The following is a 26,921-nucleotide window of genomic DNA, read 5'->3' on the forward strand; positions in this document are numbered from 1 at the left end:
CTCTCCTCCCCTTTTTCTGTTGCACACACACAGATTTTCTCCAGCCAAGTCCTTTGGGGCTGAAACTTCTCGTCCTAGAGCCCATTGCTGACACAGAAAACTTCAAACTTGGGAGCTTTAAATATTTTGCCCCTTTCGCCATGAAATTCGACTTCTCTTCAGCTCCTGGTTTTGTGAGGCCAGACAGCAGGATTAAATGCAGATAGTTCCCAAACACACACACAAGAACTTCTCCCCATCATGGGTGCAGGAATGTTGTGGGCAGCCAAACTGTAGCTAGTGTCTCCAGACAAGTTCTCCTCTTTGGATTTGGGTGCAGGGGTGAAGCACAGACACAGCGAGCTGGAAAATTCTTTGATGTGTGTTGGATGAAATGAAACCATGACTGTGAAATAAGAACTCTTCTGCCAAGCTGGTGCTATAAGCAAGATGTAAAGGAAATGAAACACCAAGGGAATATTTAAGGTACAAATACATTGTTGGTTGGTTTTGTTTTATTATTTGCATTCTGGTGGCACCTCGCAGCAAGGTCACCTCGTTGTGCGAGGTGCTACACCGAGACAGAGAAGTGACTAGCTCAATGTCACCCCAAAGGTCAGTGCCTGAACCAGGAACAGAATCTGGGTGTCCTGGGTCCTGTCCACTGATGCTGTAGGTCTGCACCCGTCCTGTAGCGGACTGTGTGTGTACGTGCTTGGGTAGGTGCCCTGTACACACTGGTTTCCTGGAGAATTATTAGCTACACCAAATTAGACTTTAGCCCTTTGTTCTGGGCTCCATTTATTGTCCAAATGACCACGAGCTCACAAAAGAAAAACAAACTTCGAGCTGGGGCTTTCCACCTGGAATCTTCCTTGGGGACTTTTGCAGGAGCCTGTCCTTTCCTGCAGCTTCTCCCTGCAGTCCACCCTCAACTGAGTCACTTGCTGGTTGTTATAATCACTTACTCCCTTTTCTGCTGGGTCTGATCATTGACCAGGGCTGGTTGACCCCAGGCCACTGGTCCTTAAAGGGTCAATCCCGCCTGTTACATGCCCCCACTCACCGCTCAAGTGTGTGTCATAAAATCTGTACTGCTATGAGTTAAAGGAGCTTCTCCAAGTGGGCAGGGGCCTGCTTTAGAAGCAGGATGCCGAGGTTTCTATCCTGTGAAGTTCTGAATGATGTGGCATGCAGCAGATTGATTCCTGGGAAGTCCTAGGTCGTCACATATTTGTTGCCGTCTGATAGGGCACTCAGCTACTATAACAAAAGGCCCAGAATACTCTATGCTCTTCTGAGACTAAAACGTGTGTTTATCTTGGGAGAATGGGGATGTTCTAAAACAAAACAAAATAGGGGCAAACAACTTAACTTGCTTTAAGATGGAGCTCGATAAACTTATGAGTGAGTTCGTATGATGGGGTTGCCTGTGGTGGTGGGGAACTATGCTGGGTAGCCCTGGAGGGTCCCTTCTGTCTTATGCTCCTGAGATCTCATGCTTCAGGGCTTCAGATAGTCACCTGTAGGGGGTCAGGAAGGGATTCCTCCCCCACCCCCCCGCCTCCAATGTATTCTGGGTTTTTTGTTTGTCTCCTTCCCTGCAGCATGGGGCATTGGCTACTTACTGGAATCATCTGGGCATATCTCCCTTGATCAATACCCTGGCATGACAGGGCCTCAGGTGTGGGTCCACCTTGCTCCCTCCTGTTCCCTGCCTGTGATACACATAGTTGAGCTTTCTGAGGGTGGTAATAGTTTGGTCTAATTCTGGTTGTTGGGCCTGGTGTGGAGGTGGCTGGGTGCTGGCTGGTGGCCTGTGATCTGGTGGTCCCTTCTGGGTCTTGATTCTGACAAGAAGGTTGGGTGGCTGGCTGGACAAGCAACAGCTGCTGGTTTGGGCTGCAGTGTAAAGCAGCCCTCCCTGTATCGATCTGTTTACGGTTCCTCTACTGCTGCCAGCTGCGTGTTGCTAATTGACCTTGATAAGATAGGCAGATTTACAAAGAACTAGTCGTCTGCCAATTGCAAATACTTGCCCTCCCCACTCACAGGGCACTTATTGCACCCGCTCACCTCGGGCTGGTTTGCTTACGGGATAGGGCAGCGTTTTCCTCACGTAGGCGGGATGACTTCTCTGTTCCTTCCCTGTCTCATCCTGTTCCCCATCGACCGTCTGGTTGTGGTTGTTTGGCCAGAGCTCCCTCCAGCACCTCTCAGCCTAGGGGCACATGGGACTAGGAATCCAATTTAGGACTACCCCTGGGCAGGCCAGTGCATATCACCTCGGTCTTGGGCAGTGTTCATGTGCTCTGCACATTTTAATCCAGCAACCAAAGGAGGTAATTAACTGAGAGTTCTATTGCACCTGGGTTAACTCGAACTCCCAACTGCCCTTGCTGTGTTCTGATTGGTTAGAAGAGCCAATAAATGTTAAGACAATTATTGTTGCAACTAATGTTCTATCTTGCACCTGTGTTCAGTTAAGACTGGTGATGATAGATATGCAGAAGAGCTGGGAACTACTAGAAAGAAGCAGTTTCTGCAAGATGAGGAAGCTGCTGTTCAAGCTCTAAGCTATTTGGTAGCTTCTTTCTTCAAGGAGCTAAGCATTTTGTTAAGAAATTTAAATTGGTGTTGTGGTTTTTCATTATGAAACAAGCAGCATTTTAAGCCATTGGGGGACAGTTGGTTGTGGGTTGTGTGTGTGTATTTGTTTTTACCAGCACTGGAGACCTATTTTTGTTTACATTTTTAAATCCTAAGAATGTTTCTGAGATGAGTTAACATTTTTGGCTTTTGCCAAAGGAAATTACTTTCTGCTTTAACTGTGTGCCATAGGCTCTGTACTGCTAAGGAGATTCTCCTTCAGCTCAAATGGTATGGTTCTATGTTTTTTTTGGAGTAGGAGAATCTTAGATCAATCACAACTGCTGATGTGAAATTCTGCCTAGTGTACAGTATACACGATGCCTCTAAAGTACTTTCTTGGCAATGAATTTGTTACAACATAGCTTTTTTTAACAGCAAAATTCTACTAAACTTAAATCCATGGAACTGCTCAGATATAACGAGGTAAAATCTGAGCTTGTAATGTTCCTTTGTCTGTCCTTAGACAAGGATCTGTTACTGAATCATTCTTCCACAGTAGGATTTGCCAATCTTTTTTCACAGAGTGGACCACATCTTAATAGAGAAGTTATCTCATGAGCCCCTCTCATCCCCCTCAAATCACATAGGAGACTTCCCCCTCCCACTGGCAATCCTATAACTAGAGCCCGGAGAATCTGTGGATATCCACTATACGTCCACAGATCATGTTTGTGGATCGCGGATCGGATGCGGATACACATTTTGTATCCACTCAGGGCTCTATGTATAACATCACTGTGGCAACTACAGCAGTCGCTTCCGTGGGGAAAGTGACAGCAGGAAAGCTGGAAACAGCCGAGACGAGATCGTGGGACCATCTGGCTCTCTGTGGGCCCCCAGCAATTCACAAACTTCTGCTCTCAGATTAATTCTCCTTCACCGTGAGATTCTTCTCAGCCAATAAAAGCATGAGGTTAGACCTCGTTAATTTCTCTCCTTCTGGCAAGAATGGCAAACTGGCCACTTAAATAGCTGCTCTCTCTAGTTTGTTGCATCTTTGGCCCAGTGTGTACTTCGATGTGTTGCCTTTTGTTTCCCAACACTTGCACGTGTTGTGTACAGATATCAGTAAAGAATCATGCAGTGCTGAATATTTCTTGATGCCAGAGTGTGGGTGCAGGGATTTTATTCCTGCATTGAGAGGCGACACTGCCTTGCATACATTCTTGCTTACTTTTAAGTTCTAAAGGAAAGGGGTTTGTGCCCCTACAGAAGAGGTGTAGCTCTTGGGGGGTCCCTGCATAGCTAAGCTTAATTAGAGAAATCAGACCTTGGGCATCCATGCATAACCAACCCCCTACCACACAGGGTCAGCAGCAGGATTTTTAAACCCAGGATTGTTCAGCACCACAGCACTGTCCTCCACTATGTGTGCTAAAGCAGTAATTTAGCTCCCTCATTCTATTAGTTGCTAGCAGTAGTAGTCTGTTATCCTCCAGTGGATCAGTGACTCTAGTGGCACACTACATGTTCTTTGCCAGTGTGTTTGCATATGCAATTTAATTTTGGGCACTGATCACTTTTTTTGCTGTTGGAAGGAATCCTTCCTGGAAAGCCAGCTGTGCTCAATAGGTTTTAGCTTGCATAGAATGAAGCTGTTTAGGAATGAGTATAGTTATGAATCACTAATGCCCTTCCCCAAGATTTCTGGACTTATCTGTTTCCCTGAATAATTTTTGCTTTAAGGTTTTTCGTTTTCCTTCTTATCCCTCCACCGGTCTTGTTTCTACGTAGGTTGCTTTGCCCTAATTACAGCCAGAAGCTGGTATTGTCTGCTGATCACCTTTTACGTTGTTGCACAACATTGTGCAGTTGTTTTTAGCACCTCTCACATGAGCATAACTTGTGTTTCTGATTCGGACTAGCTTGAAAGGGACTTTGAATGAACAGTAACTACTGGGTGTTGAAAACAAACAACTCCGAAAACAAATCCTGAAGAAGAAAAATGATGGGAGCTGCTGTTGATCCGTTGTTACTTTGGTTTGAATGGCCAACCGGTTCCTTTTATGACCTGCAGAACAGTGCTGGGGAGGAACGATCAATGGATGCCAAAAATATAAACCAGGGTGGAAAATGCTGAGTCTAGATTCTGTGCCTGGTCTTGTGTTAAGTCCCTTAAATGAGGGAAGAAAAAGCAGACACACCATGGACCCATGTGGGACCCATGTGGGACCCACATGCAACTCACGAGGGTCCAAGAAGACAAGGTATTTTACTGAGCAATAAAAATAAGTGTGGCCTTTAAGAGTAGAGCGTGTTGGTTGTTTCATCTAGCCTGGCGATTGGGACTGTCTGTGAACTTCGTTTCCTAGTTAATCGGGGCCATGCAGCCTTGGTTAACTAATAACAAGGCTCTGTGCAAAATAAGCTCTCGGAGTTGGAATGGAGAAGAGAGTTGTACCCTCTGCCAACCATCCCCCCACCCCCACCCCCGCATGCACCTTGCATGTGGTGGTAAAAGACTTGGGGACTGAAGGGGTTAATATGCTTGGGGGCAAAAGCAGCAGATCAAACAGCAATGCCCCCAGCAGCTGGCCGCAAACAGCTCCTCTGCGCTGCGCACGGTGCTGCATTCCAGTGTAAAGAACAGGGAGGCAACCTGCGGCCATGAGACGGTGCTGACCCAGTTTGGTCCCATGCCCACAGGCAGGACTAAAACCCGGCTGTCACATTGTTAGGGTTTGCTCCTGTCCCCACTGAAGCCAATGGCAAGGCTCCCGCTGGCCACAGGGTCAGACCCTTCGAGCGCAGGGCTCGGACAGATACATTTTGTAGTTTAAATGGGCCTGGAGCGAGACAAATGCTCTCTAGGCCCTAGGCCTATCTTTGTCTGCTGAGTCTCTGTAACCCTTGTTCATGCTAGTCTCAGAGCCTTGCCAACAACTGCGTTAATACACAACGGCGTCTATCGTCCTTTCCTTGTGCAGCACGGACAAGGGTTTTCTCTTGTCTGGGGTGTGAGACGGAACTGTAACTAACTAGCAATGTTCAGGACTTGTGGTGTGCACGACCTGCGATTCAGAGGTGCTGAGCACCCTCAACATCCATTGTTGTTAGTGGGAGCTCGGAGTACTCTGCTCCTTTAACTGCCTGGCTAGGCACTGCGTGAGGTTTTCCTGAATGCTACAAAAGCGTAGTTCAACAAATCCCTAACCCCCACCCCCCACCCCCGCCCCAAGCCCTGCAGCATCCTCCAGCAGTGGCTCCAGACCCTGCGGTAGCACCGTTGCATGACGCAGTGGCTGGATCACTGGCAGATAATACAGGTTCAGTAGGGGCTGTGGGCTGTGGGATCGTAACCTGATTTTACACATGGAGAAAATGGGGCCCAGCGAGGTGAAATGAACGTGTCCCATACTGCCGCAGAGGCTTTGAACTGCCGGAGTTCCTGGCTCCCAGATCTGTGCTCAGGCTCCTAGACCGTACTGCCTCTCCCTAAAGCACCACCTCCAGCCCTCGAGAAAATAGCTCTGTCCGCGCAGGCTGAGCCAGAGGGCTGGAGCCTGCTGCTACGTGCGCAGAAGTGACCCTGCTCTCCCCGTGGCAGAGCCAGCCTGTTGCAGTGGAGTTTCCAGCTGCTTTCACCACAGCTATTGCAGCAAGGAGCTTTTTCAAACATCCATAGTGGGAGTGTGGCAGCAATCCAGTTTGAACATGGGTTTGGCACAAGGCATTCTGACCCTCCCGGGGACGGGGCCTTGAACAGAGGAAGTGAAAGCGGAGCCATATGGAAGACATGCGAGAGCCATGCAGCCCCCGGGAAGGTCCAGAGGACAGACTGATTGTACTGGGCAATAAAGTGTATTATTAGGTGTTCCCTGTTACACCCACAGAGCAACCAGCGTGCATTATCATTCCTCTTGGGGCGTCCCCTGCCCCACTTTGCCTATAAAAGCCTGAAATCAACGTTTTTGCCTCACACGCCAAAATGAAGCTGACAAAGGAGAAGCAGGAGAGCTCTGACGCCTGCAGGGGCAGGAAGGGGGTGAGTTCACCTGCCTCTTTCTGGCTGACATGGTGAAGGCTGCAGAAAAGTTTCCTTGGGGAAAACGGGGGCGGGGGGCTGGTTAGCAGTGCCAAAACTGATGCTCATGGGCTTTTATGGATCTATTTATGTCTGAGGCTGTGCTGTCTAGTGGTTAGGACACTGGAGTTGGGAGACCTCAGATCTATTCCAGGTTCTGCAACTAACCTGCTGTGTGAGCCCTGGGCAAGTCATTTTTGCCTCTCTTTGCCTCCTCCCTTTTGTCTGTTTAGACAGTAAACTTTTGGGGCAGGGACTCTCTCACGGTGCATTTGTACAGCACCAAGCAGAGTGGAGCCCTGATCTCATTTGGAGCCTCTAGACACTGTTATAATACTGGGGATGGGGCTGGCTCTAGTAGAGAAGACTGAGAATGGAACTGGGAGCCAGGAACTCCTAATCCCACGTCTGAAACTGACTCACTGCGTAACCTGGGGCTGTCACATAACCTCTCGGCGTCTCTGTTTTGCATGCACGCTGCTGAGACATCTGAAGAAGCTGAGTGTGAACAGTGGGGAAACTACTGGCTACTCCGGAGAAATCCTCCTGTTAAAGAGACTGAACAAGTTCTCTGCGCTAGAATAGATGGGCTGAGGAGGCTCTGAGCCATTAAGGCTAATGGTGGCTGGAGAAAACAACGTACGGCTGAATGGAAATATAATTTGATTGCCCACAATAGAGTGCATTAGAGAGCTCTAAAAGGCAGCTCTGTTTGCTGCACAGCTGACTGTAGCTTGAGAAGTCAGTAGCAACAAGGGATACTATAGACTGTTGTTAGTGGCTGGTGACTCCAAGGAACAACGTTCATGTTCAGGCCCTGCACAAGACAATTATTTCTCCCCTGTGCAACCACAAAGCACAGTTCCCATAGGGCACGATCTGATGTCCGTGGAAAGGTTCCAAATGAGTTTAATAGCAGCTGGAATGGGCCCATAAGCAGCTTGATTCGGAAATGCTGATGGCAGAACAACCATGAGAAAGAAAATAGGGCAACTGCGAGGGGAAGAGATTTTTATTAATTCTGCAAAATTTAATGATATTTATTTTGGCTATTGGCATTTATTTGACTTCAACGACCAATTGATACTCTAGAGAAAGGGTGTTTGCACTGAAGTTTCAAATAAGGGAAAAATCAAGCAGAATAAAGTGAGTTGTAGTGTAAACAATCTATCAGATGTTCTTTTTACACTACGAAGAAACAGAAGGGCAGGAGCCCAATTTTTTCAGTGTCCTTTGCTTTAATGAATGCCCTGGGTTTTTTAATATATATGCACACACCGAGAGAAACACTCCAAATTTCCACGCATGTAACTGCTCTTCTTTCCTGCAGAAAATGACACTTCTGCTCGCAGGTGTAACGCTGGTATCGGCCTTTGGATCGTCTTTCCAGTACGGTTACAATGTCTCCGTGATCAACTCTCCAGCTGTGGTAGGTGCAGGAAACAGCCGAGAAAGACAAACAAGTGGCAGACTAGTAACAGTGGCGTGTGTGCGCACATGCACAGAGTCTAGGCTTTCTAAACTCCATCTGCCTTGGGATTACCGTGGTGCCAAGGAATCCCCCAAGGGAGAAGAAGTGTCCTAACTGTTTCCTCTCTGTGTCTTGTGTGTTCTTAGCATGCAGTGATCGTGGTGTGTAGGCATGAAATATAACTTCAGGATAGCACTGAAATTGGCTCTGTTCTTGCCAACGTAGGCTTTGCTTGCTAACACTTGATTTCCTGCCCCTCTTCCTTTCTGAATGTATTTCTCTTGATGCCCTTTCTTTTCTGAACCTCATAACCCACTGTATGAATTCTAACCCCACAAGCCATCTGGCTAGTGTGGAATTCTCTCTGTGCACGTACACTGGACAGCTGTGGTGACGGAGATAAAGTAATGAAGCACAGTCCTGAAATCCTTAATCAGGGAAAGCTAAGAGTGCTGGACCACTGGTAAGATCCAATTTTGGACTTCCGGCATCCAGCCTTTGGCATTTCTCTATAAAACTAGTTGTCCCATAACACTGTATTGTGGCTATCCTGGTCTTCACGAACAAGTAGACTTTGTTCCCAAGGACTGAAATTTGGATCCATCTGTGACCCCAACTTCCTTTTTCCTCCAAATCTGCCAGTCACCATCCTCCAGTGTATTGCCAAAATTCATCTTCAGGTGGACCCTCCCTCTGCTCCTCTGTGTGCTAACATACCCACTTCCTGGCTTGACTATTGCACTTCCTCCTTTTATGATCTTCCTAAAATCCTGCTTTCTAAAGCCAAGTTCAGCCTCACTGAGGAATGGGACCTTTATCTCCCCCAGATCGTTTGCTGTTCTCCTATCTATGTATGCATGTCTTCCCTGTGATCCTGCCAGGATAGCACTTATCATGGGATGCCAGGGTTACATTTCCCTGTGCCCTGTCTCTTTATAAGTGTGTCTACACTGCAACTGGGAGGTGTAATTTCCAGCTCCCGCAGGCATACCCACACTAGCTCTGACTGAGGTAGCGCACTAAAAACAACTGCGTAACCACAGCAGCACAAACAGTGGGAGGGGCTAGCCCCCCAGGGACAATTCCATCTAAGACCCGAGGTACACACTTGGGCAGATGGCCCCTCCCACCACTCACGCCAAGCTAGTGCAGGTATATCCACTCAAACTGGACACCATTTCTTCCAGATCTGTTGTTGTATTCTATGCTTGGAGCTGGACACATGACTCGAATAGATACACTGAGAGCTAGCATGCTAAAAATAGTAGTGTAGCGCGGGACGCAGGAAGCAGTGGCACAAGTTAGCTGAACCCCATGGGTACGTATTTTATACAGCCCGTCTCTGCCGCCGCTTGCCACTGCCCATGCTACCCTGGCTACCCTTCTATTTTTAGGGTGCTGGCTCAATGAGAGCTTGCAAGTACATCTACGCAAGCGCGGACTCACCCCCCCTAGCTCCAAGACTGACATTGCTTAAGGGTTTGGAGCTCTGCTGAAGAGGTTAAGGGGAACCACAGCTGGGAAGCAGGGTGTGGTCCAACACAAACATTTTTCCATGTGCATTATGGGAGAACATGTGTTTTGGGCTTTGTGCACAGAAACCATAGGGCCTGATTTTCAAGAGCGTTGAGCACCCATGATTGCAAATGAAGTCAAAGGGAGCATTGAAAATCAAGCAGGTAATTAAGGCAGCAGGACCTTTGAAATAGGCCAGAGTTCTACTGTAGGTTTCTTTAACCTTCTGTTGTATTTTTCTTAAAACAAATCTTCCTCTTTCACCAAGAAATTATTCAGTGGAGCTTTACCCTGTTTGGTCCCCTGCTGCTTTTATAACCTGAATAACCATGTTTCAGTCACTTTTCCTCCCCGCCAAGCCAATTAAGTCTGTTTTTGTATCTTTTCTAGTTCATGCAAGAGTTTTACAATCAAACCTACCTTGACAGGAATGGCATCCCGATGGAGAGCAGCTTCCAAAAACTGCTCTGGTCTCTCACAGTATCTATGTTCCCACTCGGAGGTTTCTTTGGGTCCCTTATGGTGGGCCCTCTGGTGAACAAATGTGGCAGGTGAGTGACAGAGGCACCATAAGAGGGTCGGTCTGTAGTCCATTCAGAAGCCATTTGCTGTGGTCTGAATAAAGGTCTTTTCACGAGTCCATCTGATTCAGTATCCTACCATAGCCACCCTCTCTATTATGGAGCCAGGCCAATGGTTGCCTCTTGGATCAGGGAGGAATCCACCCTCCCCCATCTGCAGAACAACTGATCTGGCTGCACTGTGGCTGGAGTGGACGTGACCATACTGCTGGCACGATACTGAGCCAAATGTACCACTTGGTCCAATCTGCTATGCCAAGGCCTATAGTCTTTGCACTCTTAGCCCCTATCTTAATATTAATTTTTAAGCAGCTTAGTTTATCTAAGGCACTTGTGGTTAGATCCCACCGTAGCTTTTTATATGTCTGGCGATCCTTTGCCCACTGTTGTCTCCTCGGCTACCTGCTTTCCTGTGTTTAAATGCAGGAAAAATCCTCCAGAGGAGAGTGAGGATAGTTGAGAGGGAGGACAGGCTAGTGGTTGACGTACTGGACTGGGTTCAGTTCCCAGTTCTGCCACAGGCATTCTGAGTGACCCTGGGCAAGACACTTAACCTCTTTGTGCCTTAGTTCCCTAACTGCGAAGTGGGATAATATTTCCTTTGTCTGTCATGCCTATTTCCTTTGTCTGTCATATTTAAATTCTAAACTCTTCGGAGCTGCAGTTGCATCTGGCTATGTGTTTGTACAGCACCTAGCGCAGCTGAGCGCCGTCTCAGTTGGGGCCTTTAGGCAATACCACAGTACAAGTAATGATGATGATAAGTTAGAACTGTCATCCTCTCAATCTATCCGCAGAAAGGGCACTTTGCTGATAAATAACATCTTCTCCATTGTCCCTGCCATCCTCATGGGAATTTCCAAGGTGGCAAAGACCTTTGAGGTGATCATCCTCTCGCGAATCATCGTGGGAATATGCGCTGGTGAGTGAAAGGCAGTGTGCAGGGGTAGAACAAGGGGTAGGATTTTCTGGTCCAGATGGAGCGTGTGTCATAGCGGGTTGGTTTGCGAGGAGTATATTGTAGGGACAGTACCCGCTGCAGTGCAATGCAGTGTCTCCATGTCTGTCTCACTCTGTGTGCTGTGTGCAGAGTGGGTGTGGTTCCTGGTAAACGAAGGAGATAAGGCTGGAACTTGGGCTCCGTGGAAGTCTGTAAATTTAGTTTGTTTTCTTTAATAAATGTGTCCTGTTTAAGATAGACTGTGGTTCCATATGTTATGACAGCTGTGGCCTTGCTGGTGGTGATTCACTTCTCAAATATTTTGGGCAAAATTTATATTACCTGGTTCTTAAAACTATAACCCCAAGCAGAACTCTTCCAAGCTAAGTCAGCAGAGGTGTGGCCAGATCCATAAATCCATTCCAGGAATTAGCTGTATCTACCACAGATAGAAAATTGGCACTGCTGTCTGATAGGTTCAGGGCCCTTGGAATCTATTATATCTACATGGACTACATGAGAACGGAATGGTTCAAGCTGTTTGGGTGGGGATTCTGTTTGACCCAGTCTACCTATTGTACAATTTTTTTTATTTTTAAAGAAAAGCAAAAGTGGCGGGGGAGGAGAAAGGCTGAGTCTCATATACTCACCTGACTCCAGAAGCAGGGGATTTCATCACAAGAGGCATCATAAAATGGCGACAATTGGCAACGCTGATAGGCCTTAGAGTGCTACATTCCCAAGTAACTGCCAGCGTTCTCCGTGTGCTCTCTTTGTCACAATATCTGCTCCAGTCAGCCTCTGACAAAATACACCCCAAGCCACGAGGGCTCACTCCAAAAGTTTTCAGGGCAATTAGTTGATCAGGGGGTTTATAAAGGAGGGAAAGTCTCTCTCTCCCTCACAGACCATACGAACAGCCTCATTTGGGTGCTTAGTACTGGTGACAGTTTGCTCCTCTGGAAGTGGAAGAGGAAACTGCTCTGTTTCCACTAGACTTTGTTTTGAAAACTCAAAGCAGAAACTGGGTTTGTTCTAGGGTGACTAAATGTCCCGATTTTTATAGGGACAGTCCTGATTTTTGGGTCTTTTTCCTATATAGGCTCCTCTTACCCCCAATCCCCTGTCCCAATTTTTCACATTTGCTGTCTGGTCACCCTAGTTGGTTCAGAGCAGGGGCAGCAGGCTGAATGGCTCAGGTCACGTTGAGAATCACTTGGCCGCCCCCTGCTGGCAGTTTTTGCCCTGCTGGGAGAAAAATGCTTCCTTCGAGAAACCTGCTGCATTCGAGCCCTGAGCCTTTTGTCGGCAATGGGGGACTTTGGCTGCCTCTGGCCAGCTCTAGTGCTTAGGCCGTGCTGTGCTATTGAGTTGCTGATGGGGCCCAAAGCAAAACTGTCACCCCAAAACTTGGGACCCACATTTTTCAGCTTGCGCCCATTCTGTCGTTTCGTTTTAAATGCTCCAAACTCCTCAGCTTAATTAAACCCTTCATTTTTCGCTGGATCTCCTCTAGCCAGCAGCTATAACCCCATCCGGAGAGACCTGGTTACAATAGGGTTAAAAGCTGTAGTGGAGACAAGACCTAACTGTGTCCCTGTAATGAGGTTGCAACCTTGGGCAGTTCAGAATCCTAACCTCATTATGGGCACATGATTAGTCCTATGATGCTAACCCATTCTGTAACCAAGTCCCCTGACTTGGCCCAAGCCCTAGTAGAGATGGGGCCTCGGGGCTTAGACAAACAGCTCGTTTCTGTGGCTGTGAATTGAGTGCCATGGGCAGGTGTTGGCTGGAGAGCGACAGCCTTGTTTATCCATGGAATGGCTACAGTGTGGGAAGCAACAGCGCAAGCGTCCTGCCTTGGAACACCAGCTGCCAGGGGCAAGAGGGAAATTTGATCTCGTTGATGGAATGGTCTCATTCGATCTTCGGCCTTTCTACTGAGGTTGACTAATAAAGATGCCAGCTCAGGTGATGGACTTTGTACCATGGACACCTTCAGACTAGGAATGGAGCTGATGCCACCTACTCTTTTATTCTAAGCTCAAATGGAGGGAGAAAAATGACATTGGTTCCCTTCACAAAGGCCAGAGTGGCCATCGGAATCTCCTTCCTTAGAGGTTTTTAAGGTCAGGGTTGGCTGGGATGATTTAGTTGGGGATTGGTCCTGCTTTGAGCAGGGGGTGGGACTAGATGACCTCCTGAGGTCCCTTCCAACCCTGAGAATCTCTATATTCTATGGCAATAAGCTTTCAGCCATTGCCAGCCTAGGCTAACTGTGAACCTGGGATGTAGCAGCAGAAAGCAAACTCCAGTCTCCAGTGCCGTCCAGTCCCTTGTGACCTACAGGAGGTCAGCTGTCATCATCTGGAAGAATACTTTGGTCAAGTCCCTGAACATCCGGGTGTTACAGCGAACCCTCACATCCCAGAGCAGGACTAACCCCCCCCCCTCTCTCTCTTCTCACCTAGGCCTGTCCTCCAATGTCGTTCCCATGTACCTGGGAGAGATGTCCCCCAAAAACCTGAGAGGTGCAGTCGGGGTGGTGCCCCAGCTCTTCATCACCATTGGCATCCTTATAGCTCAGATCCTGGGTCTTTCTAACATCCTTGGAAACCTGGAAGGTAAAGCCCCGGTCTGAGGAAGAGGTCTCTGACTGCTTCTCAGTGGATGAGTTCTCTCATTGGGCACCTTGTTATCTGTTTGTCTGTTGCAGGCTGGCCAGTGTTACTAGGGCTAACTGGGATCCCTGCAGTGGTGGAACTCCTCCTGTTGCCCTTCTTTCCTGAGAGTCCCAGGTACCTACTGATACAGAAGGGCAATGAAGAACAAGCCAGGCAAGGTACAGCCACGACTGCCTAGCACTGCTAGCAAGAGAACTAGGAGAAGGGACAGGGGCATGGATTTGAAACTAGGTCTCCATCCATAAACAAACTAGGGAAAGGCAACCTAGGTGGAGCTCCTATAAGGTAGGTGCAGAACTGGTTGGAAAACCATTCCCAGAGAGTAGTTCTCAGTGGTTCACAGTCAAACTAGAAGGGCATAACGAGTGGGGTCCTGCAGGAATGGGTCCAGTGGTTCCGGTTAATATCTTCATCAATGATTTAGATAATGACAGAGAGAAGCCGCTTTTATAGAGTTTGTGGACGATACCACGCTGGGAGGAGTTGCAAGTGCTTTGGATTAAAATTCACAATGATCTGGACAAACTGGAGAAATGCTCTGAAGTAAATAGGATGAAATTCAATATGGACAAATGCAAAATACTCCACTTAGGAAGGAACAATCAATTGCACACATACAAAATGAGAAATGACTGCCTAGGAACGAGTATGGCGGAAAGGAGTCTGGGGGTCGTAGTGGATCACAAGCTAAATATGAGTCAACAGTGTAACACTGTTGCAAAAAAACCAGTCATCATTCTGGGATGTATTACCAGGAGAGTTGAAAGCAAGACATGAGAAGTAATTCTTCCGCTTTACTCCACGCTGATAAGGTCTCAGCTGGAGAATTGTGTCCAGTTCTGGGCACCACATTTCAGGAAGGAGGTGGACAAATTGGAAAAAGTCCAGAGAAGATCAACAAAAATTATTAAAGGTCTAGAAAATATGACCTATGAGGGAAGATTGAAAAAATTTGGTTTGTTTAGTCTGGAGAAGAGAAGACTGTGGGGAGACATGATAACAGTCGACAAGTACATAAAGGGTTGTTACAAGGAGGATGGAGAAAAATTGTTCTCATAAACCTCTGAGGATAGGGTAAGAAGTAATGGGCTTAAATTGCAGCAATGGAAGTTTAGGTTGGACGTTAGGAAAAACTTCCTGTCAAGGTAGTTAAGCACTGGAGTAAATTGCCCAGGGAGGTTGTGGAATCTCCATCATTGGGGATTTTTACGAGCAGGTTAGACAAACACCTGTCAGGGATGGTCTAGATAGTACTTAGTCCTGCCCTGAGTGCAGGGGACTGGACTAGAAGATCTCTCGAGGTCCCTTCCAGTCCTACACTTCTATGATTCTGTGATTTATGGGAATATGCTGTTGGGAAGCATCCTGAACCAAAAGTCAGGTTAGGATGCATTAAGCTCCTGGTGCTACCCTTTTATAGTACATCTCAGGCTTTCAAAGCACTTGGCAAACAGTAGTTCATTTATGCTTCCCTGTACAGCAAGTACATATAATCCCAGTTTTACGCGATAGGGCTGAAATGGATACAGAGAGAGGATAACTGATTTGCTGAGAGTAAGAAAAATAGTCAGTGGCAGAGTCAGGAGTCCTGGCTCCCAGTTCCTTGCTCTCACCACTAGAACACAAACTCCTTGAACTCTGTTTGCAAGAAGATGGATTGGGGCTCTCAAAGCTCTCGTAAGAAACCCGAGCCTTGTAATCAAGCCCAGGATAAAAGTACTTTTTCGCGAGGGGAACGCTGGTCCCCCTTCTCATTGTTCCTTTGTTGGCTCATATGAAGGACCCCATGGCCCTCCCTCCATAGATTCATAGATTCATAGATTATAGGACTGGAAGGGACCTCGAGAGGTCATCGAGTCCAGTCCCCTGCCCGCATGGCAGGACCAAATACTGTCTAGACCATCCCTGATAGACATTTATCTAACCTACTCTTAAATATCTCCAGAGACGGAGATTCCACAACCTCCCTAGGCAATTTGTTCCAGTGTTTAACCACCCTGACAGTTAGGAACTTTTTCCTAATGTCCAACCTAGACCTCCCTTGCTGCAGTTTAAACCCATTGTTTCTGGTTCTATCCTTAAAGGCTAAGGTGAACAAGTTCTCTCCCTCCTCCTTATGACACCCTATTAGATACCTGAAAACTGCTATCATGTCCCCTCTCAGTCTTCTCTTTTCCAAACTAAACAAACCCAGTTCTTTCAGCCTTCCTTCATAGGTCATGTTCTCAAGACCTTTAATCATTCTTGTTGCTCTTCTTTGGACCCTTTCCAATTTCTCCACATCTTTTTTAAAATGCGGCGCCCAGAACTGGACACAATACTCCAGCTGAGGCCTAACCAGAGCAGAGTAGAGCGGAAGAAGGACTTCTCGTGTCTTGCTCACAACACACCTGTTAATGCATCCCAGAATCATGTTTGCTTTTTTTGCAACAGCATCACACTGTTGACTCATATTTAGCTTGTGGTCCACTATAACCCCTAGATCCCTTTCTGCCGTACTCCTTCCTAGACAGTCTTTTCCCATTCTGTATGTGTGAAATTGATTTTTCCTTCCTAAGTGGAGCACTTTGCATTTGTCTTTGTTAAACTTCATCCTGTTTACCTCAGCCCATTTCTCCAATTTGTCCAGATCATTTTGAATTATGACCCTGTCCTCCAAAGTAGTTGCAATCCCTCCCAGTTTGGTATCATCCGCAAACTTAGTCCTATGACTGTGGCTGGTTGCTTTGTTTCCCACCGTGCAGAAGTAGCCAAGACTGCCCTGCTGCTTCTGGGGTATCTCAATTCCCTCTCTGGTTTCCTGTAACTCCAGCCTCCTCCCACTAGCTGAGTTTACCTGGAAACCCAACTTCCCCTTCCCTCCTCCCATCCAGCTCTGAAGAGGCTGAGAGGCTGGGACAATGTGGATGACGAGATCGAAGAGATGCGTCGGGAAGACCAGTCAGAAAAGTTGGACGGTCGTCTGTCCGTGTTCAACCTCTGCACCTTCCAGGCCCTGCGGTGGCAGCTCATCTCCATCATTGTCATGATGATGGGCCAGCAGCTTTCTGGAGTTAACGCGGTAAGTGAGATGACACCCAGGAAGATCATCAGGTGGACTAGGAGAGGACCTGGGTTCTTAGGCAAGAGTGGCAGGGCAGTGCTGGCACAGACACTAGAACCCATTCCAGATGGACAAAAAACCCCAGTCTAGACCTTGGGAAATGAGACTGGTCCCATGCCACGAAGTTTGTATCAGGATCTGATTGTTTAGGAGGGTTCTGCCCAGGGGTCTCAGTTTTGGAGATTTATGGAGAAAGAAACCAGTCCCAACAGCTGGATCCAGATGTGGATGTCTCCAAAGTTTGGGAGAGTTCAGATCTTGGATTTATGTTTGGCTGCTTTTACAGCCTGGAGGTGCCTAACTCAGAGCCTCCCCTTCCCCCCATCTATGAATGGCCAAGTATAACCACAGGTATGGTTTGATTGCAGATCTTCTACTATACAGATGAAATCTTCAAGTCTGCAGGTGTGAATGAAACCGACGTGCAGTATGTCACAGTGGGGATAGGTTCAGTCAATGTGTTCATGACTTGCGTAGCGGTAAGTTTTTCCCACTGCCCAACAGGTTCTAATCCCCCCACTGCCCACTTTTAATCCCCACTGCCCACCTCTCTGGTCCCTTTATACAATTACCATTAACACAACTACCCCTTCCCACATTTAGAGGAAAAGTCCCCTGGTGCTCAAGTCACACTAAACAGAGAGGCAAATTGTTTCCTTAAGCTCCTGCCATGTAATAGTGGGCATATGCTGGGTTACACCAATTACAACTTTCTTTGGGGAAATAGCAGGATCTACTTCGCTTCCTCACCAGGTCTTATGTTGCCACTCACGCTAGTGCACTCTCTGTCCTTGCAACCACTGTGTTACTGTAACGGACGGGTATAATGACATCTCTGCACTGGGAGATTGTGGATGTGGTCCCATGGGCTTGGAGGCAACAGGCCTACCCGTGTGTCTATGAATCACTGATTGCTAGTGACACCCCTGATGCTAGAGTGGAGAAAAATCTCTTCAACTCAGACAGGTGGTTGGGCTCTGGGAATGCACAGGCAGCCATAAGAAAAGAAAGGTGTCTTTTTTACCTGGTGCCTGGGATCAGGAGTTCTATTCCTAGTTCTGCAAGAGGCTCACTGTGTGACTTTGAGTGAATCACTTGACTGCTCTGTGCCTCAGTTTCCCTATCTGTGAAACCTGGTAATGATGCTTATCCACCCTTGTGAAGTGCTTTGACATCTATGGATGAAGAGTATAGTATAAATGCTGCAGTGCTGCTCACGGGAGAGACGAGGCGGGACTTGGCTGGAATCCTTCTTAGGATCATAGAATATCAGGGTTGGAAGAGACCTCAGGAGGTCATCTAGTCCAACCCCCTGCTCAAAGTAGGACTAATCCCCAGACAGATTTTTGCCCCAGATCCCTAAATGGCCCCCTCAAGGATTGAACTCACAACCCTGGGTTTAGTAGGCCAATGCTCAAATCACTGAGCTATCCCTCCCCCGTGCTTGGACCCAGAAGCATCTTGTGGTTCTCTCTGCCTCGGACTGACTAGCACAACTTGGCCTGTCCAGTGTCACTGCACAGGGTCTCCCTAAGTCCTGGCCTGGATTAGGCAGTCGGGGTAGGGACTGCTGACTGCCCTACAAGTGTGCTAAGCATCGGGGTGGGGGGGTTCCCCCAGCTTTCACGGTCTCTATTTTATTTCCAATCCACACTTTACTGGTAATACTGGAATTTCCCTAATGGAACAGCCCCATGGAATGTACAAAATATAAACTTCTCTATAAGTTTGTTTAGGATTGGGGTGGTTTTTTTTTTTTTGGATCCATCCTCTAGGATTTGCTGGACAATTATCCCCCTGCTGTTGACTTCCTACAGGCTTGTATAAAAAGCCCTAGAGAAAGGGGATCTTGTTCTCTATTAAATTCTAGAGGCTTATAAAGTAATTCCTGGAGAACCCTAGGACACTTGTATAGAACCCTGTTGGCTTCCTTGCCCTTAAATTCTAGAGGACTCTTCCATGCAGAACTGCAAAGCGCTAGGTTCCTCAGAACGCCCCACCCCTAACAGCTGACAGCCCTCCATGCACTTTCTCCTCTCAGGACTAGGTGTGCTGGGTTCCCTTGGTGCCCCCTTTCTCACCCTCTTGTGCTGTGTCCCTCAGGTTTTCATCATTGAGTCCCTGGGGAGGAGACTTCTGCTTCTTTCTGGCTTTGGGATCTGCTGTGTATCCTGTGCTGTGTTAACGATGGCCCTCAACCTCCAGGTATGTGCCCGGATGGCTTAGGTGATAGTGTCTGTCTGTCTGGACCCTCTAGGGGGATGTGGGCAGGGTCACTATTTCCAGAGCTGCAGGGAGAATACGCAAGGCCTCCCTGCACCACCCTATTTACGCAGCACAAACCGCAGTGGGAAGCAGCGACCCTGCTGGGAAAAAGCAGGACTTCCATTAATGACATGGTTGGGTTAGCAGTGAGCACGTTCAGAGCTGAATTTGATTGCTTCTCCCTCCCTCCCTCTAAGTTCTTCTGACCCTTGCCCATTGTGTGCATCTCTGGTAGTGCCCCTTGGGTCTGCTCATAGGAAGTGAGGTTCCAGCCGAGGCTGTAAGCTTAGCCCAGCTAATGACGCTGCCTAACCCATCCCCTTCACAATCTCCGCCAGACACGGAGCAGCACCTGGGGCGTACAGCTTCCCACAGTCTGCTTGCAAACGGCACCTTGACTTTGCTGATCACTTTAGAAGAGAACTGACTGTAATTCAGTGACTGAATTCCCCACAGGCCACTGTCTCCTGGATGCAGTACCTCAGCATAGCCTGCGTCATCGCCTATATCATTGGACACGCTATCGGAGCTAGTAAGTGTGCACAAAGACATAAACTTGAAACAGCAACTTGAGCTGATGCAGAGATGAGCTGGTGTGTTTCTGCTTGGCCGTGTGACTTAGCAGTAATGATACAGACCTGATAGTTATCAGCTAGGCTGCACGCATGGTCCAGGGGTCAGGGCTTTCTGCCCCAGACACGCAGGCCCCTTCTCATGCCAGCTAAAGGAGGATCTCCGGGGGCTGTCTGAGTGTATTGGTAAGAGAAGGACGTGATCTTCTATTTTCAAGAGGCTGTCTAAAGACACAGTCTTGCTGGTGTCCGAGACGTGCCCAATACATTTTGGAGCCAAACCCCCCTTGGAGGGTGTGTCACACCGGTTTAATCTGAATGCTGCTTTCTTGCATTTATATGTTCCACATGGAGCAACAGGCAGCTGTCTCCTAAAAGCCAAATTCTGCCGTGGCTGTGGGAGCAGCGTGTGCATGGTCATGGAGGCTTTGTCCTGGATCTGCACCTCCTTACAGTTGCACTGCCCTGCTGCAGCAGAGGTGCTTTGCATTGGTTCGCTGGAGGAGCCCTGCCAAGCGATTCCCAAGACTGCAGCTCCTGCAAGGGTTTCTCTGGCTCGTGGAAACTGCCAATCCCCCCAACCCTTTCCTCTTCTATGTGCATGGTCGGACTGGCTCAGGAATGCCAGCTGCAGAAAGGAGACTCTCCGTGCAGAGTGACAGGGTTTCCACAGCGGTGTGTTTGTGAGTGAGCAGCGAGGTGTTTTCTTCCCTCTGTCTAACTTATCTCTGCCTTGGCGGTAAACATTTACTAGCTTCTCAGCCAGGGAATGACTGCCCAGCCCTTTCCCCATTTTCTTTTGATCCAGATGTAACTGGATACCTCAAAGGGGTATTCAGGGCTGCATGGGGGGGAGGGGGGGCAAAATCTGAAACTGAGGCCACCCCTCCTCCCCTGAGACTTAGACTGCGGGTGGGTCAGGAGTTGGAGAACAAGCCTGATCCACCCCTTGCAGCAGCGGCTCCTGGGCCTGGCTTCCCGCTCCGGGCATCCCGGCCTCGCACATGAAGTTGTAGGGCCGCTCCAGTTTGGCCCAGCTGCCCCTCTGACGGGACAGGGAGATGGCCCGGCCAAGTTTGAGTGAGTGGGGTTGTGACCCGGTGGACTGGCTCAGCAGCTGGGCCAAACCTGAATGGCGCTACCTCACAAAGACACTCGAATTCCACAGGTTTGGGGGCCCTCTCAAACGGGGGCTGGGGCAAACTGCCCCTGTTGCCCCTCTCTGCCAACTATGGGTGGCAGTGGGGTTCTTATCTTAGATTGCCATTCAGGGAGCTTTGCCCTCCCTGCCCCCACCAGGAATTTCCCCAATGGCTAGTTTCTTTAGCAGAGACAGCAGCAACTATTCTGGCAGCCGGCTGTCCTCAAAGAAGCCAATTTGCCCTATCAGAGATCTCCAGTGTGAGGGTGTGCCCACCCTGCAGTCCAAAGCGCGATTGCTGCTTGGGTTGACATGCTCGAGCAGTGTCAATGTGGCAGCCCGGCTGTGCATACAGGGACTTTCTCAAGGGAGAGGCAGGTTGTTGCTGGATTGACACAGGCAGGTGGTGAGGTGTTGGAAGAAGTCAGGGAAGGGGGTGGGGGCTTAGGGAAGAAAAGTTCCCTAGGAGAGCAGGTTCTTTCTTGTTTTAAAATCCTTTCCATCTTCCTCCTTGTACCCACTGTGAGGACAAAGAACAGTTTGGTTTAAGAAGGCTGTCTGATCACTGGATAACACGGGTCACAGGCTCCCAGAGCCCTGTCACACCTGCTGGATGGGCTCCGTAGATAGGCAGGGGGCTGTAATCCAGGGCCCAGTCTAGCAGTGGAAGAATTGCAAAATTCCACCCAAGGAAAGGTAAAGGCACAAGGCCTGACAGCTGAGGAGTATGCTCAGAGATGAGGGAGGGACAGAGGTGTAGCTAGCCTCGGAACCATGACAATGGCTAGTTACAGTCATTCCTTTCTGCTTTTTCCATCTCTTCCTGTAGTTAGTTTATCCAGGTACTTGTAAACACAAGTGCCTTAGGAACCACCGCTTTCTATTGTACGTTCAGTGTCGCGCCTGCTAAGGATTTGGGCAAGGGAAATGCCTGTTAAAACATTCAATCTCTTCTTTCTCTTCAAGGTCCAATCCCCTTTGTGATGATAACTGAAATGTTCCTTCAGTCGTCTCGGCCTGCGGCCTTCATGGTGGGTGGATCTGTGCATTGGCTCAGCAACTTCACGGTGGGGCTCGTCTTCCTTTATATGGTGGTGAGTGCAGAGCGATCTCCAGAGTCTCATGGGGGTTTGTCACCTGAGGCTAGAAGCACCTTCCCCCCCATGGGGGGGATAATCTTAAAGGGGAACACTAGCCCTTTTTTAGTCCTCAGTTAGTCCCAGAATGCATGTGTGAAGGATTAACTATAAAGGGCCAGAAGCTCATTGGGTGTAAATCAGCATTGCTTTATTGACTTCAATGTCTGCTGAGGATCTGCCCCCAGTATATCTTAGTTCCTCTTTCGGGCCCTTGCCTAGTGCTGAATTCAGAGATGTTGAAAGTTTACAAAAATCTTCCAGAGGATTCCGTGGTGGGGAGTAGATGTTTCAGGGAGAATTAAAGATATTTATAGTTTTTCACCTCTAGGTCACTGGTTCAAATCCAGCCCAGGTCAGCAGTGACCCAAGCTATTGATATCTGACAACCGCTACCACCTCAGAACTGGGGGTATTTTCCACTCCCTTTCCATGGGTGTGAAATGTGGATAGATAAACTCTCAGCCCCCCTTCTTCCCCCAACTTGCTGGCAGTCTCAGGAGAAACGGGGGGAGATTTCTTGAGCATTTTAAGGTGCTCAGGTACCAAAGTGGTGAGTACGATGTAAATGCTTAGCTAGACAGGATTAACAGCCTGTTCTGATGCTTACTGGAGCCAACAGAAAGACTCCCCCTGACTTCAGTGGGCATTGGATTGGGCCCAGAATGGGCCATGGAGATGAAACTTCTCCCCGTGAGAAGTGATCCCTCTAACTCAGCATGGACGTGCACTGGCATGACTGTGTGTGGGCAGCTTGTACCGCGATGGTGCCTGACCCGCCCTGCCTTGTGTTGTCTTTCACACCTGTGCAAAGTGGATGTAAAACCACTACCGCCTTAGAACTGGGGGTGCTTGCCACTCGCTTTGCCAGGTGTGAATGAACAACCCAAGGTGCAAGATACAAGGATCAGGTCCACAGCCCAGGCTGTGCCGGTTCTGTGGCTAAACACAGGCCTTCAGTCCCCAGGGCTGTGAATCCAGCACCTCGGCTATCTTCACCTGGTTACATTAAATACGGGTCTATGCCGCTGCCTTTTTTACAGCTCCTGCAGAGTTTTGCATTCCCAAACCATGTGACAGGGCACATCCCTGTAGCGCCTCCATCTTATGACATCCTGCATCCCCTACATGTTCCCTGACTCCTTCCCCTCTGGTTTTTATTCCTCCAGGAAGGGCTTGGACCCTATTGCTTCCTCGTCTTCTGCGCCGTCTGCCTGGTCACCTTCATTTACATCTTCATCATTGTCCCCGAAACCAAGGGCAAAACCTTCATGGAGATCAATCAGAGCATGGCCAAGAGGAACAAGGTAGAAATCCAGATGGACAAAGAAAAGCTGAATGATTTCCAGACTGCCTCGGAGACACAGAAGAGGAAGGAAGAAGCACACTCAGACACTGTGCTCTGATCCGGTCCAGCATCCCGATTCACACAGTGATGACCACGGTTTCTCTTCAGTGGGGGAACTGCTTCCTGGCTGGACCTTTGCTTTTTCATTCAAAACTTTTTCTGCATGTCTCCCACAGTGGGAGAGTGTCCAAAGAAGCCAGAGAGGGGAGTCACACTAGCTGCTCCTGCCAGCACTAGCATGAATGTTGGTGGTAATGTTTGGGTTTAGAAAATTAATCTTTCTCTGCATTCACAGGTTGAGCTAACCGGGGACCCTACCTCTCAGCCAGCAAAAAATTGTCACTTAATGCTTAAGGAGCATGTCCAAAATGCTCTGTAAACTAGTCCAAATTCTGGAGAGGCAGGTATCGCTGTCCCTGTCTTACAGATAGGGGAAACCGAGGCAGTGAAATTTACAGAGTCATTTGCAGAGCCAGGATTAGATTCCACAAGCGTCTACCTTCCAGCCCTGCTCTGGCCAGTAGGCTGTGCTGTCCCCTGGTGGATGTAGGCTGCCAGTTCAATGGGAGCAGCATAGCTCTGGTGTCATTCTGGTACGAAACAAAACAAAACAATACCAAGGGCCTGGCACAGTGAATGCTCTGGGGCTGGGTAGGGAGTGGGTCAGTGAGGGGCCCTGGCCCACCCTCAGGACCTGCTTTGTGTGGCTGCCTTAGGGCTCATCCGGCAGCAAGAGAGACCCCACCTGGGATGCAGTGTGGGGCATCCAGACCTGGCTGTGCAGAGTGGGGAAAGCTCTCGCCATAAGCCTAACACCCCGTCCCTCTGTCCCTGCTGCCTGGAGACTGGGACACACGGGGGTATCGCCCTGATGCCTCCTCTGGCAGATTTGACTCTTTGGGCCTAACACAACATCATGCAGTGAGGTGGCCGGGAGTGGTGCCACCGTGATGCAGGGTCCAAGCTATGGTGCCATGCGTGACTTCCCAGCAAAGGAGCAAACACAGCTCCTCCTCCTCCCTCCCCCTGCTACTCCGGGTGTTTTGCACCCCTGGGTTCATGATTTCAGTGGGTGCCGTTGAATCCATGAACCCCCACTAAAGCTGTCCCTGGTGCTGCCTGTCCAGTTAACTATCCCTAATGCAGTTTCCGTCACACATAGCAGGGCTGGGACAAACCAGCTTGGAGATAACTAGGCCCCTCCCAGGTCCGTGCCAAGCAAGCAGGCTGTGAGCCCCTGTGAGCGCACTCTGGCTTTCGTCATCACTGGAAGTATTGTCCCACTCCACCATTCAAGGCAATGTTGCCGAAAGAGCCACCCAATGAAAACTGAGTGATTGGCCCCCTGCTGTAATCCTCCTAACCAAACAGAGGAAGCTGGTGCCTCTGAGAGCCAGTGGGCAAAAGCTCCATCAGGCAGAAGTGTGAAGATCCTTGATGTGGCAATAGCTAGCGAAAGCGGGAGGTCCCCGGAATGAACTGGTGAGGAAGAGGGTAACATTAGCCCTTAATGCAGAAAGGACTCTTGCTAGGTTGTGCTGGACCGATTGGTTTGTAGCGGTAAATAAATCTGATTGGATGAAAACTTCTGCACGTGGCTGTTATGGCGCAGGCTGAGAGAGGTCTCTGCATCGCAAACGTTCTCAGTCCATCGAGGGCCTTGTCAGGACGGCCGGCTCGCGCTTGTTGTGTAACCCGTCTAGGTGGCCTGTGGGAGCGGTGCTGAGGGCCAATTCTACCACTGGGGGCTGGAGCTGGGGATGAAGGATGCAATGAAATTCTATCTGCAGCAGAGATGCCCAGGGTTGGCTGTCCTTAAGAGGGAGTTTTACAACCCCAAAGAGTGACACTTTCCAGGTGGTGTGGCAGGTCATTGCTTAAGACAGGGACTCTCATCTTTGGTCCCTGGCGACATCCGATAGTCCAGGTTTTTAATCCAACCAGCACTTAATAGTTTGTTTTTAAAATGTACACTGCTTAATATTGCATATGAAATGCTCAGATGTCCTAATTCATACTAAAGTCTAGGGCACATGGGAATTCTGTATGCAACGCAAACCAGTGGATTTTAATAAACACAACTATTTGCTACTTGGAACCAAGACCTGGATGGTTGGAGATCCCTGAGGACATGAATTTGTCCAGTGGGGTTTAAATTTTGAACTGTATTTGGCAGAACCTGCAAACTTTTGATCAAGTCGTGCTCATTTTTTGGGCAAAGTCATATTTTTTTGACCATCAAGTAGTGTGTCACACACACACACAAATCCCGCGTAGCCTCTTCTCTTCTTGCGGGCCTGTCGTCTCCATGGTTATCACAGTACACAAGCTTGGAAAACAGCTTTCCAATCTCCAAAGAGGCCCTGGCTGTATTGTTGTCTCTTGCAGCGCCTGAGTAAAAATGTTTTAAATTTTTATATATTTACTCAAAATGAGTGAGATACGTGTGAGAGTGAGATAGTGTGCTAATGAGTGAGCCTCACATCCAGTGTCTGCTGCTGGTCACCCTGCTATTGGTCATGGAGCCGAATGATAAGTATTAAATCTGATAGGAAAACACAAGACGACAAATTAGAAATTGAGCAGGGCTAAGTCTGCAGCCCCAGTCTGTTTGTTGCAAAGGGGTGTTTCAACAAGTACAGGGCTGTGCTGCCTGGATGTTCAAAGGGGAAGCAGGCTTGATTTTCAGCCAGGCCTTAAGCTTGTAGCACTAACTTATATTTCCAGGTGCAGTTAAAATAATTTGGATATGTAAGTAAATGATGGTGCCTGGAGTTCTAAGTACCATCTTTGCAGGTGCAGGCAGGTACCTCTAGGTGACCTTATTTGTACCCACAATTTGCTGACACAAAAATGGAAGCCTGAAAACCTGTCCTGAAGTGTCAGCCAAAGGACTGAGGCTAGGTCTATACTACCCGCCTGAATCGGCGGGTAGAAATCGACCTCTCGGGGATTGATTGTCGCGTCCCGACGGGACGCGATAAATCGATCCCCGAATCGGCGCTCTAACTCCACCAGCGGAGGTGGTAGTAAGCGCCGCCGACAAAAAGCCCCAGAAGTCGATTTTGCCGCCATCCTCACAACGGGGTAAGTCGGCTGCAATACGTCGAATTCAGCTACGCTATTCACGTAGCTGAATTTGCGTATCTTAAATCGACTCCCCCCGGTAGTGTAGATGTACCCTGAGTGAAAATTTAATCTGAATCCATCTGCATGATGTAGACCTCAGAACCGGCTCAACTCTTCTTGGGGAAGGGGAAGAAATGACTGTACAGATTTCACACACCCCACCACAGAATGCCACTGTCTGACTTTGATTCTCTGACTGTCGATTCTGATCCCACACCAGTTTCACAGATTGACGTCACAGGAGTTATGCCTGAGTTATGCTGTCATGAGAGCAGAATCAGGCCCATAAAGTGTAAGCTGTCAGAATCAACTGTTCCTGCAAAGCATTTCTAAGATCGAAAACCCCTAACGCCCTGAGAAGTTGTAGAGAAGTAAGGA

General features: G+C 48.6%; 1 protein-coding gene across 4 annotated transcripts; it reads left to right on the plus strand.

Moving 5' to 3' along the window:
• Positions 1-385: 385 nt before the first annotated feature.
• On the plus strand, positions 386-25,003 carry LOC128826047 (solute carrier family 2, facilitated glucose transporter member 5-like). 4 transcript variants are annotated; one of them, XM_054009087.1, is made up of 12 exons: positions 386-465; positions 7,986-8,084; positions 10,032-10,192; positions 11,020-11,144; positions 13,637-13,789; positions 13,882-14,007; positions 16,723-16,910; positions 17,321-17,431; positions 19,056-19,157; positions 19,674-19,749; positions 21,897-22,024; positions 23,236-25,003. In XM_054009087.1, the coding sequence occupies exons 2-12, from the start codon at positions 7,989-7,991 to the stop codon at positions 23,470-23,472; spliced, it is 1,503 nt and encodes a 500-aa protein (XP_053865062.1). In that variant the 5' UTR covers positions 386-465; positions 7,986-7,988; the 3' UTR covers positions 23,473-25,003. The 4 variants fall into 4 exon arrangements, with proteins under 4 accessions (XP_053865062.1, XP_053865059.1, XP_053865060.1 ...); XM_054009084.1 differs by lacking the exon at positions 386-465 and adding an exon at positions 6,166-6,616; XM_054009085.1 differs by lacking the exon at positions 386-465 and adding an exon at positions 6,973-7,294.
• Positions 25,004-26,921: the final 1,918 nt, after the last annotated feature.

Source organism: Malaclemys terrapin, chromosome 19 (genome assembly GCF_027887155.1).
Source record: "Malaclemys terrapin pileata isolate rMalTer1 chromosome 19, rMalTer1.hap1, whole genome shotgun sequence".
NCBI lineage: Eukaryota > Metazoa > Chordata > Testudines > Emydidae > Malaclemys > Malaclemys terrapin.

Excerpts from the sequence above, each read along its gene's own strand:
- LOC128826047 (XM_054009084.1), top strand. The coding sequence starts at position 6,560 with ATGAAGCTGACAAAGGAGAAGCAGGAGAGCTCTGACGCCTGCAGGGGC. Across the intron at positions 14,008-16,722 it reads TGAAGAACAAGCCAGGCAAG|CTCTGAAGAGGCTGAGAGGC; the intron begins GTACAGCCACGA and ends CCTCCCATCCAG. Across the intron at positions 16,911-17,320 it reads AGCTTTCTGGAGTTAACGCG|ATCTTCTACTATACAGATGA; the intron begins GTAAGTGAGATG and ends GTTTGATTGCAG.